This window comes from Mesoplodon bidens, assembly GCF_964165515.1.
Source record: "Mesoplodon bidens genome assembly, chromosome: 1".
NCBI classification, from domain to species: domain Eukaryota; kingdom Metazoa; phylum Chordata; class Mammalia; order Artiodactyla; family Ziphiidae; genus Mesoplodon; species Mesoplodon bidens.
Window position 1 is genome coordinate 69951556 of NC_138176.1, and position 13231 is coordinate 69964786.

At 47.9% G+C, this 13231-nt stretch overlaps 1 protein-coding gene across 2 annotated transcripts in view; it reads left to right on the forward strand.

Annotated features, from left to right (window-relative positions):
* The window catches only part of STK32B (serine/threonine kinase 32B), a gene marked incomplete at its 3' end in the record, with an annotated part of 352809 nt that overhangs the window by 119552 nt on the left and 220026 nt on the right, over nucleotides 1-13231 (forward strand). For both annotated transcript variants that reach the window (XM_081233695.1, XM_081233696.1), the window contains exon 3: nucleotides 8394-8545. In XM_081233695.1, coding sequence (XP_081089821.1) covers nucleotides 8394-8545 — 152 coding nt within the window. The remainder of the gene's footprint in view (nucleotides 1-8393; nucleotides 8546-13231) is intronic.

Here is a 13231-nt window from a genome sequence, read left to right on the forward strand (position 1 = left end):
GAAGAATAGTGGCCAAGGGGAGAAAAGTGGAACCATCTGTAGCTATTCCCTTTTATTCAGAAAGCAAGACTTTTCTTAGAAGCCAATAGCAGACTAATATTTCATTGGCAAGAACTATGGCTACTTCTGGCTGCAAATGAGTGTTTAATGGATCATACTGCCTCCTTGAAGAAAATTGTCCTATTAAAAAGGAAGAAGAGGGCTTCCCTGGTGGTGCAGTGGTTGAGAGTCCGCCTGCCGATGCAGGGGACACGGGTTCGTGCCCCGGTCTGGGAAGATCCCACATGCCGCGGAGCGGCTGGGCCCGTGAGCCATGGCTGCTGAGCCTGCGCGTCCGGAGCCTGTGCTTCGCAACGGGAGAGGCCACAACAATGAGAGGCCCACATACCGCAAAAACAAAAAACAAAAAACAAAAAAAAAAAAAAGGAAGAAGAGGGAGGATGCATTTGGGTAGTTAACAATCGTCTGCCAAAGACAGTCTTCTTGTCAGATAAGGATTTTGTGTGTGTGTGTGTGTTACGCGGGCCTCTCACTGTTGTGGCCTCTCCCGTTGAGGAGCACAGGCTCTGGACACGCAGGCTCAGTGGCCATGGCTCACGGGCCCATCCGCTCCGCGGCATGTGGGATCTTCCCAGACTGGGGCATGAATCCGTGTCCCCTGCATCGGCAGGCGGACTCTCAACCACTGCGCCACCAGGGAAGCCCCAGATAAGGATATTTGAACAGCAGTACCCAGCATGATCACTCTTTTTTAGTGACCTTATTTAATCTTGATTTTTTTTTTTTTTTTTTTTTTGCTTTTCCCCATATTGGTTGTTTCCCAGAATCTTGCTCCTGTAAGCATAACCAGTGTCCGTTAATGTCGCACTATACCTGTGCATCAGTCAACAGCATCTGCTAAGTGTACTCAAGCTGGGGGTGGGGTGGGCAGCACAGAGAAGGTCAACTGAGTCAGGTGAGAACAGGCATCCAGGCTGGTCCATGGAAGGGCAGAGCCAGCCTTTGCACCCGCACAGTTCTGGGTTACCAGCACAGCTCTGGCTTCTCTGATTCTGGGGTGACCTGTTCCCCCAGAGCTTGGCTTGCCTGAGCTGAAAAGTGAGGGTTACAGTCCTGACCATCAAGGTCACTGAAGATGCAGCCAGACAAGGACTTTCCTGAAGAATCCAGCAAAGTGATTCTCAACTAGCCTGCTTATCAGACTCCCCCCAGGGAGTTTTTACAAAATACAACATCCCAGGACCCTCGCAGACCTCTGGGGGTGCCACAGAACTGAGGCCATCAGTGCTTTGAAGGTAAGATCCGGCTGAGGACCACCAGATGCTGGCGTGATGGAGGTTCTCAACACGCATCCCTACCCCTTCTCTGCTGAACTGGGGTCAATTCCCAAATTCCTGATGCACGGTGTGCTTGACACATGCCATTCTCACGGCAAATCACCTGAAATCATGCTCACTAGCATTTATTTATTGTAATTGTAATTAATAATGATAACATCAGGTGTCCTAATTGAATTAGACTAATGAGAAGTGTTAACTGGGTGCTTGCCTGTCAGCAGCTTGGGTGGCTTTGGCCAAATGGCTCATCCCTTGCCTCATTAACTGTGATTTCTAGTGGAAAGAGCTATGTGCTGACCTGCTCGGGAGCCCTGGGGCCACTTGGGACCCGCCTCTTCTGTTTTGAAGGTTCCCAGGATATGGGCAGAGCTGCCTGTTGGTGAGGAGGGCTGATGTTCCCTCTAGAACACCTGTCCCGAGCCCAGGAGGCTGAGATGCTGCTTTAGGTTTAGCAGATTCCCTCCGTCAGGTGGTCGCCTTGGGCTTCAGAGCTGGGAGGACCGGCAGGCCCTCCTGCTGTGAGTCCAGGCATTGAGGACCCCACCTCCTTCGAGCACACAGGGCCTGGTGGGCCTTGTGTTAACTGAAATTCCAGCTCCTCTGTGGACTCCCGCTCAGGCATGGAGGTCAGAGTGGCCCTCAGGTCAGGAGATGGTGATGCCCGCAAGGGGTGAGGCAGGGGACGGCCTGTAGGAAAGGTGTTCTAAGCAGAGGGAACGGAACATGCTCGTGCAGGGAGTCAGGGGCTAGGGTGACAAGTTCACATGTCTGAGCCTCTGGAAGTTCGGGGTTCCGTAGGGAACCAGGCAGCATGGCTCCTGCCTTCATGGTGCCTGGGGTCTGCCTGTCAGTCAATAAACAGGGAAGATCCAGTGTAGGAAGCAGCACAGTAGAAATAGGGGCTATGGGAGCCCACTGGGAAGGCTGTTGATGCAGTCTCCCTGAAATAAAAGGGAGCCTCCTACAGAAAGTAACGAATGAGCAGAGACAGAGCTGGTGGGTGAGCGGGAGGGAGGGGGACGTGGGCCAGGGAGGAAGTGAGAAGGAGAGAAAGCAGTGGTGGTGGAGAAACTCTTTAGAGAAATTCTAAGGGGGGTGAGGTAGCTGGCATGAAGGGGATGTGCGCGCGTGTGGTGTGTGCGTGTGTGGTGTGTGTATGTGTATGTGTGTGTATGTGTATATATGTGTGTGTGGTGTGTGTATGTATGTGTATGTGTGTGGTATGTATGTCTCTGTGTGGTGTGAGCACACACATGCCTGTCAGAGGTGACGGAGGCACGGAGGACTTTGAAGGACAAGACACAGACCTTGAACACTTCCTGAAGGTGAAAGAAAGCCCTTGCAGGGCTTCAAGTCTTTCATTTTGGGGAAGTTCCCACTGGGCAGAAGGACATGTGCAGAGACCAGAGCCGAGGAGACGCTGCTGGTGACGAAGGAATTACAGTGAAATGTTCCCACCTCTGAAATCTCAAGCACTAACTCTAAGTACCAGAAGTCACTCTGGTCACAGGGACTTAGCGGGAGAGGACACAGGCCAGGGGATCAGGCAGGAATGTGGAGTCCCGGGCACTGATTTGGGAGTTAATGCACTCAGGGCTCAGGGTTGGGTCCCAGGCTCAGCAGTGTGCTCAGCTCCCCACCAGCCCACATTTCCTGGGCACCTGTGTGGGCCACACGCTCTGCTGGGCTCTATGGACACCTGACTGTAGACCTGCAGGGCTCAGATGAAACCCAGGAAGGATCACAGAGGTGCCTGGCTGGGTTGGTCAGCCAGAAGTCGATGGCCATGATGGACATTTACAGACTGTCTTAGTTTCCTGTGGCTGCTTTAATACACTGGGTGATTTAAAACGGCAGAGGTTTATTCTCCACTGTTCCAGAAGCTCTGGGAAGGGTCTGTCCCAGGCCTGTCTCCTGGCTACTGGGGTTGCGGCTATCCTAAGCCTTCCTTGGCTTAAAGATGCATCATCTCTCCAATCTCTGCCTTCTTTTCTCTTATTATAAAGACACTGGTTGATTTGGGGCCCGCCCTTATCCTAGATGACACATCTTGAGAGCCTTAACTTAATTATATCTGCAAAGACCCTTTAACCAAATCAAATAAAGTCACCGTCACAAGCTGAGGGGGTCAGAACTGTTCCACCAGGACTACAGCCTGCTTGTCCCCTCCTATTTGGTTTTGTGCATTGCATTCCCTGTGCCACAGTCATCCTGCCTGACAGAGAGCCTGAGGGCTGGTCCCAAGTGTCCCACCTTCCTTGGGTCTGCAACAAGAAGGGATTGGCTCAAGCCACCCTGGCAAGTCAGTAGGAAATGTCACCCCAAGCTCCAGCCGTGGGGCCAGAGATATCTGTGACCCTGTGTCCTGGGAAGCCTGCCTCCCTCCCAGCACCCTGCCCTGCCTTCAGATAAGTCCTTAATGATGGTTGTGATGACAGGACCAGTAATCACAATAATAACTGCATTTGCTGAGAGGCCTCTGTCCCGGGAGCATTAAATGTCTATAACCCTATGGGAAGTAAAGAAAACTCACCTCCATTCGGTACCTCCACCATGACAGCACCACACCACGCCCTTCACAGCATCCCCTCCCATGTCCTCACAACAGCCCTTGGAGCAAGAACATACCACCCCCATTTTACTGATGAGTAGACTGAGGCTCAGAGAGGGTGGTTGCACAGCAAAGAACTGGAATAAAAGCCCCGCTCAGAGTGACCTGAGAACCCAAACTCTTTCTGTGTCTCTGAGACTTCCCAGCAGACCTTTGTCTCTACTCAGTGCCTTAGACTTGTCTTTGGTCTTTTTTTTCATTTTAGCCTCTCTGTCCCCTGGTCAGGTTGAGTCAGCCATTGCTACCTGCCTTGCTTGGCCAGTGAAGAAGCAAGGCCAGAGGGGCCAGGGATACGTGCAAGAGGGCCATGAGCAGAGCCCAGCTCTCCAGACCCCGAGTCCAGCTCTGTGTTCCTGAGAAACATAGAGTGTTTAAGATGCCTTAGAAAATAGATTGAAGCCCTCAGTGTATAGAGGAGGAAGTTAAGGGATCCCAGCCACACCTTTTCTTTTATTTTTTGTTTTTTTACTTTTGTTTGTTTTGTTTTTTAACATCTTTATTGGAGTAAAATTGCTTTAGGATGTTGTGTTAGTTTCTGCTGTATAACAAAGTGAATCAGCCATATGCGCGCATATATCCCTATATCCCCTCCCTCTTGCGTCTCCCTCCCACCCTCCCTATCCTACCCCTCTAGGTGGTCACAAAGCACCAAGCTGATCTCCCTGTGCTATGCAGCTGCTTCCCACTAGCTATCTGTTTTACATTTGGTAGTGTATATATGTCCATGCCACTTTCTCACTTCATCCCAGCTTACCCTTCCTTCCCCCACCCTGTGTCCTCAAGTGCATTCTCTACGTCTGCATCTTTATTCCTGTCCTGCCCCTAGGGTCATCAGAACCATTTTTTTTTATATTCCATATATATGTGTTAGCATATGGTATTTGTTTTTCTCTTTCTTACTTACTTCAGTCTGTATGACAGACTGTAGGTCCATCCACCTCACTACAAATAGTTCAGTTTCGTTATTTTTTATGGCTGAGTAATATTCCATTGTATATATGTGCCACATCTTCTTTATCCATTCGTCTGTCGATGGACACTTAGGTTGCTTCCGTGTCCTTGCTATTGTAAATAGTGTTGCAGTGAACATTGTGGTACATGTGTCTTTTTGAATTACGGTTTTCTCAGGGTATATGCCCAGTAGTGGGATAGCTGGGTCATATGGTAGTTCTATTTTTAGTTTTTTAAGGAAGCTCCATACTGTTCTCCATAGTGGCTGTATCAATTTACATTCCCACCAACAGTGCAAGAGGGTTCCCTTTTCTCCACACCCTCTCCAGCATTTCTTGTTTGTAGATTTTTTGATGATGGCCATTCTGACCGGTGTGAGGTGATACCTCATTGTGATTTTGATTTGCATTTCTCTAATGATTAATGATGTTGAACATCCTTTAACTCTTAGAGGAAAACATAGGCAGAACACTCTATGGCATAAATCACAGCAAGATCCTTTTTGACTCACCTCCTAGAGAAATGGAAATAAAAACAAAAATAAACAAATGGGACCTAATGAAGCTTAAAAGCTTTTGCACAGGAATGGAAACCATAAACGAGGTGAGAAGACAACCCTCAGAATGGGAGAAAATATTTGCAAACAAAGCAACTGACAAAGGATTAATCTCCAAAATACACAAGCAGCTCATGCAGCTCAATATCAAAAAAACAAACAGCCCAATCCAGAAATGGGCAGAAGACCTAAATAGACATTCCTCCAAAGAAGATGTACAGATTGCCAGCCACACCTTTTCATCAGCATGGAGCTGGCCAAGACCCCAGGCCTCAACCTCTTCTTTGAGTTGTAAATCCAAGCCTTCAAGCTCCAGGCAACGTCCTATAACAACCTCTCTTCTTTATCTGGTACCCAAAGTCAGACCTCCAAACCCTATTCAAATCCTGAGCTCTGCTTTGAAAGCCAGAATTCTAATCCTGTTTTGAAGAGTCTCTTCTAGTTCCTGAGCTGCCTCCGAGCTGCTATGAGTGTCACCCTCCTCCTTCCCGCCCACCCCCCTCCCCCACCCAGGGGGGTGAGAGCCATCTCTCAGCACCTTTGTCCATTGTCAGTCATACCAACAAGAGCCGGGACTGGGAGGGGTCTTCCTCTGACGGGGGCATTGCCCAGACTCCGTGGAATCACAGCCTCAGCTTTTCAAGATTATGCAGCCAACTGGATTTCAGGGCTCCCAGCCCTGGCAGAGACCATGTCTACTCCACATCTCTTCTGAGAAGGCAAATGAGGAGTGAGAGAGATGAGAAACCCTAATTAGTGGAATGATCTGCCCTCTGCGTGTCTGCCTGCAGACGTGGGTCTCAGGGCTCTGGAAGTCTCTTCAGATTCCTGCGAACCAGGGCCCCAAGGGGCTTTTGTCCAGCACACCTTGGCCTTCTGTGGTTTTATATGTTCAAGTTCACTGGTAAAGTTCTTGGGCCTTCAACCTCATGCCACTAATCATACTGCCTGGAAAAGCATTCTTATGGAGATTTCATGAAGTGTGCTTCTTAAGACATTGAGATTCGGGTGACATTTATCATCCCCCAGACACAGCCAGGCACTCCCACTTCCTTGGTCTCATTTAGTTTCACCCCAGTGGGGCAGGGTGGGCTTTGATAACTCTGCTCAGACAGATGCTGAGACAGACGCTCAGAAAGGCAGCAAGAACCAAAGTGGGAATTGCAATTCAGGCTTTTCCCCACCGTCTTGTATCTGCCTCAGATTCATAGCACGTCAGAGCAAAAGGGGTCCAATTTCCAATGGAAGACCAACTTGGGACGCCCAGAGAAAACCCTGAATTCCCAGGCCCGTAACCATATCCCTCACTTTCTCTATCACAGACCTGTTCTCAGGGAGGGTGCATCATTGGTGCGTCCTGGGAAGGCAGAGAGCCTGGGTTTGAGTCCTGAGGCGTGAGGAAGGTCTAAAATCTTTCTGTGCATCTCTTCCTTTATCTATCAAGTGAGGGTAATAAAACTAGTTACTGTACTGGGTTGAATAGTATCCGCCCCCAAATTCATGTGAGGTAGCTGCTAGCAAGGGGCATCAAGGATTGATAACAACCCCCAGAAATTAGAAGAGGCAAAGAAGGATCCTACCCGAGAGCCTGCAGAGGGGACGTGGCCCTGGCAACACCTTAATTTGGAGCTTCTGGCTCCAGAACTGTGAGACAGTAAGTTTCTGTTATTTTGAGCCTCCAGTTTGTGGTACTTTGTTATGGCAGCCCAAGGAAATGAATACAAGTCCCCATCAGGAGGTTGGGAATACAGTACATGTTCACCCTGCTACTTTTTTCCAGCCACACCATACTCCTTGCCGGGTGTCCTAAGGCTCCATGTCCTCCTTTATATCTTTCCTTTCCCCTAAAAGCCTCTTCTTTTGCCTTTGCCATCTTTCCATCCTTTCATGCCCACCCTCTGGCATTAATGCCTCGAGAGAGCCTTCTCTGACAGCATGTCCCCCCTCCCAGCGCTGCCCCTTGTGAGTAAGGGTGTCACTCAAAAATCAGACTGTCGTGGGTTTCAATCACTGTCCTGACACCGAGGGGCTTGTTGAACTCTGGGCAAGTTAACTAGTGCACACGGGGCTGCAGCTTCCTCGTGCTCAAGGGAAGATGGAGCCTTTATTCGCAAGGTTCTTGTGGGGATTACGTGAGATAATCAAGGAGACAGTTTGCTCAGTCTCCCAAAGTAGAGTGCTCAGTACAGGAGCTGCCACCATTGCTGTCACCACTTCTCCTTTGCTCCCCCAGGGCCCATGCGCCTTAGTTTGGGTCTCCCCAAGGGCCCTGGAGAGCAAGAAGGCACAGGTAGTGAGTTGGGAAGTGAGTCAGGGAAGGAAAGGCAGGAGGCTGCTGGTAAGGGTGTGCCGTCAAGCCAGTTAGCCCTGTGGGCAAACTCTCAAACTCTGGGAACTGTGGGATGGACAAGGGGTCTGGGGTGTAGATGCCCCAGCTGTCTGCATGGGCCGAGTGTTGCTTCCGTGGACCTTAACTCTTCGGCATCGCCAGTCTGTTACAGCAACGCGGGCTCTGCTGGCAGACAGAATCGTCGGGCAAAGAGAAGCGGGGCTGGCGATGGAGGTGTGAGCGGAAGTGGGGAGGGCGGGGGCCACGGGAGGCACAGATATGTGTATCTCAGCGTCGTAGATATTGGTGCATCTGTCTGTTTTCCTCCCAGGCTATGAGCTCCTTGAGTGCAGGGCTGCCTCTTCCCCCTCCTGTTTCTGCAGCTGCTTTTTCAGCACCTACTTAGTGTAAATACCTGATCAACAGGTGAATCTGGTCCAGCTCTTCCATTTTGCAAATACTGGAGAGGTTGTGGCATAGGCAGCGCTGCTCCACTAGCAAGATTTCAGAACCAAGACTTGAACCCAGGAGTAGGGATGCCGTGAGGGGCTGCCTTTTTGTTCCTTTGAAACGTTGGCCTGAATGTTCTCCCTTTTGGCTGTCACTCAGGTCTGCATCGTGCAGAAGCGAGACACTAAGAAAATGTACGCAATGAAGTACATGAACAAGCAGAAGTGCATCGAGAGGGATGAAGTCCGGAACGTCTTCCGGGAGCTCCAGATCATGCAGGGGCTGGAGCATCCTTTCTTGGTCAATCTGTGGTGAGTCATTCTATCCAGGGCTCCAGTGAAATCCTCATTATGGAGCCAAATGCAAATACGGCTCTGCTAGAAGGAAGCTTCTGTACTGTAGAGAGAAAGAAATGAAATTTTCTGGGTTCAAATATTCTTTTGAATATTTCGTTGGGTACGCTTTCTGATGACTATTGGGTAGAGTACATTTTCTGATGAAATCATTAAGCATATGCTTAATTTTCATTCGGTCCTCTTACCTGGTGAATCAGAATTGAAATCGGTTTAGAAGAGAAGGTTTTTGTATGTTTGAGAACACATGTAGAATGTTATGGATGCTCAATAGAGTCTTCTAAGGGGAATTTAACTTTTTAGAAAATTACACCCACAGTGTTCATGGCAAGAAGGACTTGCCATGAACATCAGGAGCTGATGTTTTACTCCACTTAGGATGGCTGCCCGGTGTGGACATGCTAAATTCCAAGTTGTGAATCTGGCCGACGAGGCCCACTAGGAGCCATGTTCTGGAACTTTCTCTCCCTCCCACCCCTGGCTATCATCTCTGCTTTAATTTGTGTCCTAGATTTGCCCCTTTGCTGGTTGTTTCCCTGCCTCTGTGTCTTTGCATGTGAAGTCTCCTCTTCCTGAAACTTCCACCTTCCTGTCTCCCCAGCTTCCTCTGACCGAATGCTGTGCACTCCTTTGGTTCAGCTTTCGAGGTACTTAGGCGTGAAGCCTTCGCTGCCCCACAGGCTGGGTGAACGCTCCTCATGTCTCCACCTTGACCTGTGCTTGACCCAACATAGCCTGCATCACCTTGAACCCAAATTATTGTTTATTTATCTGTCCTTACTAAGAAATCACTTGCTCCTTGAGAAAAAAGGCTGTTTCCTGGTTCTTTGTTTCTGGGAGTCTAATACAGCCTCAGACATGTTGGGGGCACTTAATACATGTTTCCTGAGCTGGATTTTGTTGAAGGGGAGAGGACAGGCTATTCTAGGAAACAAAATCTGACAGTTTCATTCTGCGTCTCAGTTGACAGATTTTTGATCTCATGAGCATCTTTTCTGATGGGAAAGTCTAGCCTAGCCTGAATCCCTAATGGCACCAATTATTTCTCTTGCCCTTCATATATAGAAGCACTCTGAACATAGGGTGATAGGACAAGGAGGGACATCAGTTGTCCTGTTTGAGAAAATCCAAGTCTGCCTGGCAGATGCCTCAGACTTGGGCATTTCTGTGGGCAAAAGCCATACTGTGTGTCATACACTAGAATCTGGGTAACAAGTGTGCATTTGTCATGTTTCCAGCCACCCAAACACTTCAGTTATTTGGGGGAAATAAACCTCTTCATGTTTTGATTGCTGTACGAGGAAAATTTTTAAATTTATTTTTTATTGTGGTAACATTTGGTTTATAACATTACATAAATTTCATGTGTACAACATTATATTTCTACTTCCGTATACCCTACAGTGTGCTCATCACCAAAAATTAAGCTTCCATTCATCACCATACAGTTGATTCCCTTTACCCATTTCACTCCCTTTCTCCCAGCCCATCCCTTTCCTTCTGGTAACCACTGCTCTATTCTCAGTATGTATGTACGTGTTTGTTTTTGATGGATCTGGTTTGTTCCTTTATTTTTTGTTTGTTTGCTTTTTATATTCCACATATGAGTAAAATCATACAATATTTGTCTTTCTCCATCTGATGTATTTACCTTAGCATAATAACCGTCAAATTCTATCCATGTTGTTTCAAATGGCAAGATTTCATCTATATTTTTATGGCAGAATAGTAATCAGTTGTATATATATACCACATCTTCTTTATCCATTTGTCCGTTGATGGGCACTTAGGTGTTTACCATATCTTCACTATTAACATAGCACTGCAAGGAACATGGGAGTGGAAATATCTTTTCAAATTAATGTTTTTGTATTCTTTGGATAAATACCCAGAATTGGGACACCTGGCTCATATGTTACTTATATTCTTAATTTTTTGAGGAATCTCCGTACTATTTTCCACTGTGGCTGCATCATTTCTAATCAGAAAAGCAACATAGGTTCATTGCAAAATACAGAAAATGACATACATAAGAAGGCAACAATTATCCAGAATCCTACCACCACCAGATTACATTTCGGTGTGTAATTCTTTTTATACTTTTCTCATATCAATTTGACTGTAAATGTCATTGATATAAAACCATGCATAACAATGTTGGATTTTGCTTTTTCAAATTAATTGTCTAGTAGGAGCATTATCTCCTTACTACAAACTTTCTGTAAATCACTTCTAATGGCTACATAACCTTCCAGTGTGGAGAAGTTCAATAAGACATCTAACCTCTAACCTGTCATATAGGTTATTTAGGGCTGTTTCTAATTATCTTGCCAATGTAAATAGTGCTGAGATGAAGATCTCTGAGCTTGGACTGTTTCAGGGGAGACTCCTTAGACCGAGTACGGGCATGGGATGTACATCTGGACTGTGATGTGTGTTGAAGGAGGGAGGATGTGGCGGCATCCTCCCTTTTTAGGAGTGTTTTTCGATGCTCTGTTCATGGTCTCCAAGATGCCAGCAGATTAATGACAGACCCCCTTTAATTCCATGTAAGCGCTGGGTCAATGGGAAAACTCCCTGTGCACGTTGGCCTCTTAGGGCATTGGATTCCCATCATAAGCAAGAAAGGATAGAACCTGCTGCTTGATTTTGGAGTCTGCAACTCTTTGGCCTCCGTTTTTCACCTGCTAATGGTGAAAATACTACCTTGTTTCCTGCTAGCACTGTTTTGAGAGTTAACTGATAGGGAAAGATATTACAGTATATTTTCTGTAAATGCAAACATTGTTTACTGTAAGAGGTTGTGTGTGTGTGTGTGTGTGTGCACATGTGTATACCTACGTATGATAACAGATGGATGAGAGAGAGGAGAGAATGCTCCTTCCAGCTATAAGTGAAAAGGAGAGGGTCCTTAATTCATTGGGCGGTACTGACTACTTTACATACAGTGTGGCTCAGGGCGCAGAAACTGAAACTTGCTTCAACACCAAAGGGAATTTCTTGGGTTTTATACCTAAAAAGTCTAGAATTCCAGCTGACTTCGGTCTCTGTCTCCTGCTTTCCCCTGTGCTGGCTGTGTTTCAGAGCCACGACTCGTGCTGACTGATGGTTTTCCTACTTCTACTAGCTGAACAGCCACAGCAGAGGCTGAAGGTCACAGGCGTGATTGACCTGGTCATGTGCCCCTTCCTAAAGCAGTGGGGAAGGGGCCAGGAGGTTGGTCCCACCTGAGTCTTAGGAATCTGCAGAGGGAGGTTGGGAGCTGTTTCCAGAAAACAGTAGTGACTGTGCCCACCACGTGATTGGCACCTGCCACCCACACATTATATCCTTGTGCTGGAGTCTTCATAACAGCCCTGTGGGACAAGGGGCTTGGGCCCCATTTCTCAAAGAAGTAAAGCAGGGCTCAAAGCAGTTCATGATCTTACCTGAATCAACAGAATTGCGATTCAAACTCAAGACCATCCAGTGTGCCCCGAGGTTTCCAGTTCTTGTAGGGAAATACCACTGACGTTTATTAGGTACTTGAGAAGTGTCTTCTTTAACTGCTATTAATCCTCCTAATGGTCTCTTTAGTTTCCTACTATCATCCTATTATTATTGTCCCCATTTTACAGATGGGGTAACTGAGTCACACCGCTAATAAATGGAGGAGATGGGACTTGAACCCAGGCTGTCTGGCATCATGCCCACATTCACAACCCTTCTACCATGACTGTTGTGAGAAGGCCCTGACCCTACCCTGCTTAGCCCACCATACCCCCTTCCTCCCTGCATGGAGCCCCTCCTGCTGGGCTTCTATTTGGCTGCCTCCCTTACCCTGCTAGGAGGGAGCATGGTGTGGAATTGCTTGTCAGGTTCATAAGGACACCACTGCTTTAAATTAATTATACATCAGCTTTTCATCTCATTACCCGGAGGGTGAATTATCGCAGCCTTGGAAAGCCTGACTACGCCCCTTGTCATTCTTCTCTTTTGCTGACATGCTCTATAACTGGCAAAGGCAAAGGCAAAGGCAAAGGCCAGGCACTGATGAGTTTTCACGACAGTTTGCCCTCTAGAGAACGAATGATGGGTGCTCCCAAGCCTGTGACGATCCAGGTGGAGTTGTCAAGTGCAATATTTTCACCTGTTCTGAAGCAAAGCTGTTTTGCTCTCTGGGGCTTAAGACAGCTGGGGCAAAGGAAAAAGGCAGTGAAAATTCACACCCCAGAGAAGAGGGCTGTGAAGTAGCCAGAGCCCTGGAGAGGTGGGGAGTGGGAGAGGAGGGGAGGGGGAGGGGAGAGATGGCGGGGAGAGTTTCAACACTCGGGCTCTGAGGGCCGATCTCCCAGGTTCTAATGACAGCTCTGCCTCTTGTAGGCAAAGCGGCTACTCTGGGATTGTGTTGCCTCCCCGCCCCCTCCCCGCCCCACAATATGACTAACCTCCAATATGACTATATCTGGAGACAGGATGTTTAGGTGGCTATACGCAGTCATTAGGGTGGAACCCTAATCCGAAAGGATGGTGGCCTTGTAAGAAGATGGAGAGAGAGCGAGCCTCTGCCATGTGAGGACATAGCAAGAAGGTGGCTGTCTGCAAACCAGGAAGAGAACCCTCACTGGAATAGGACCATGCCCAGACCCTGATCTTGGACTTCCA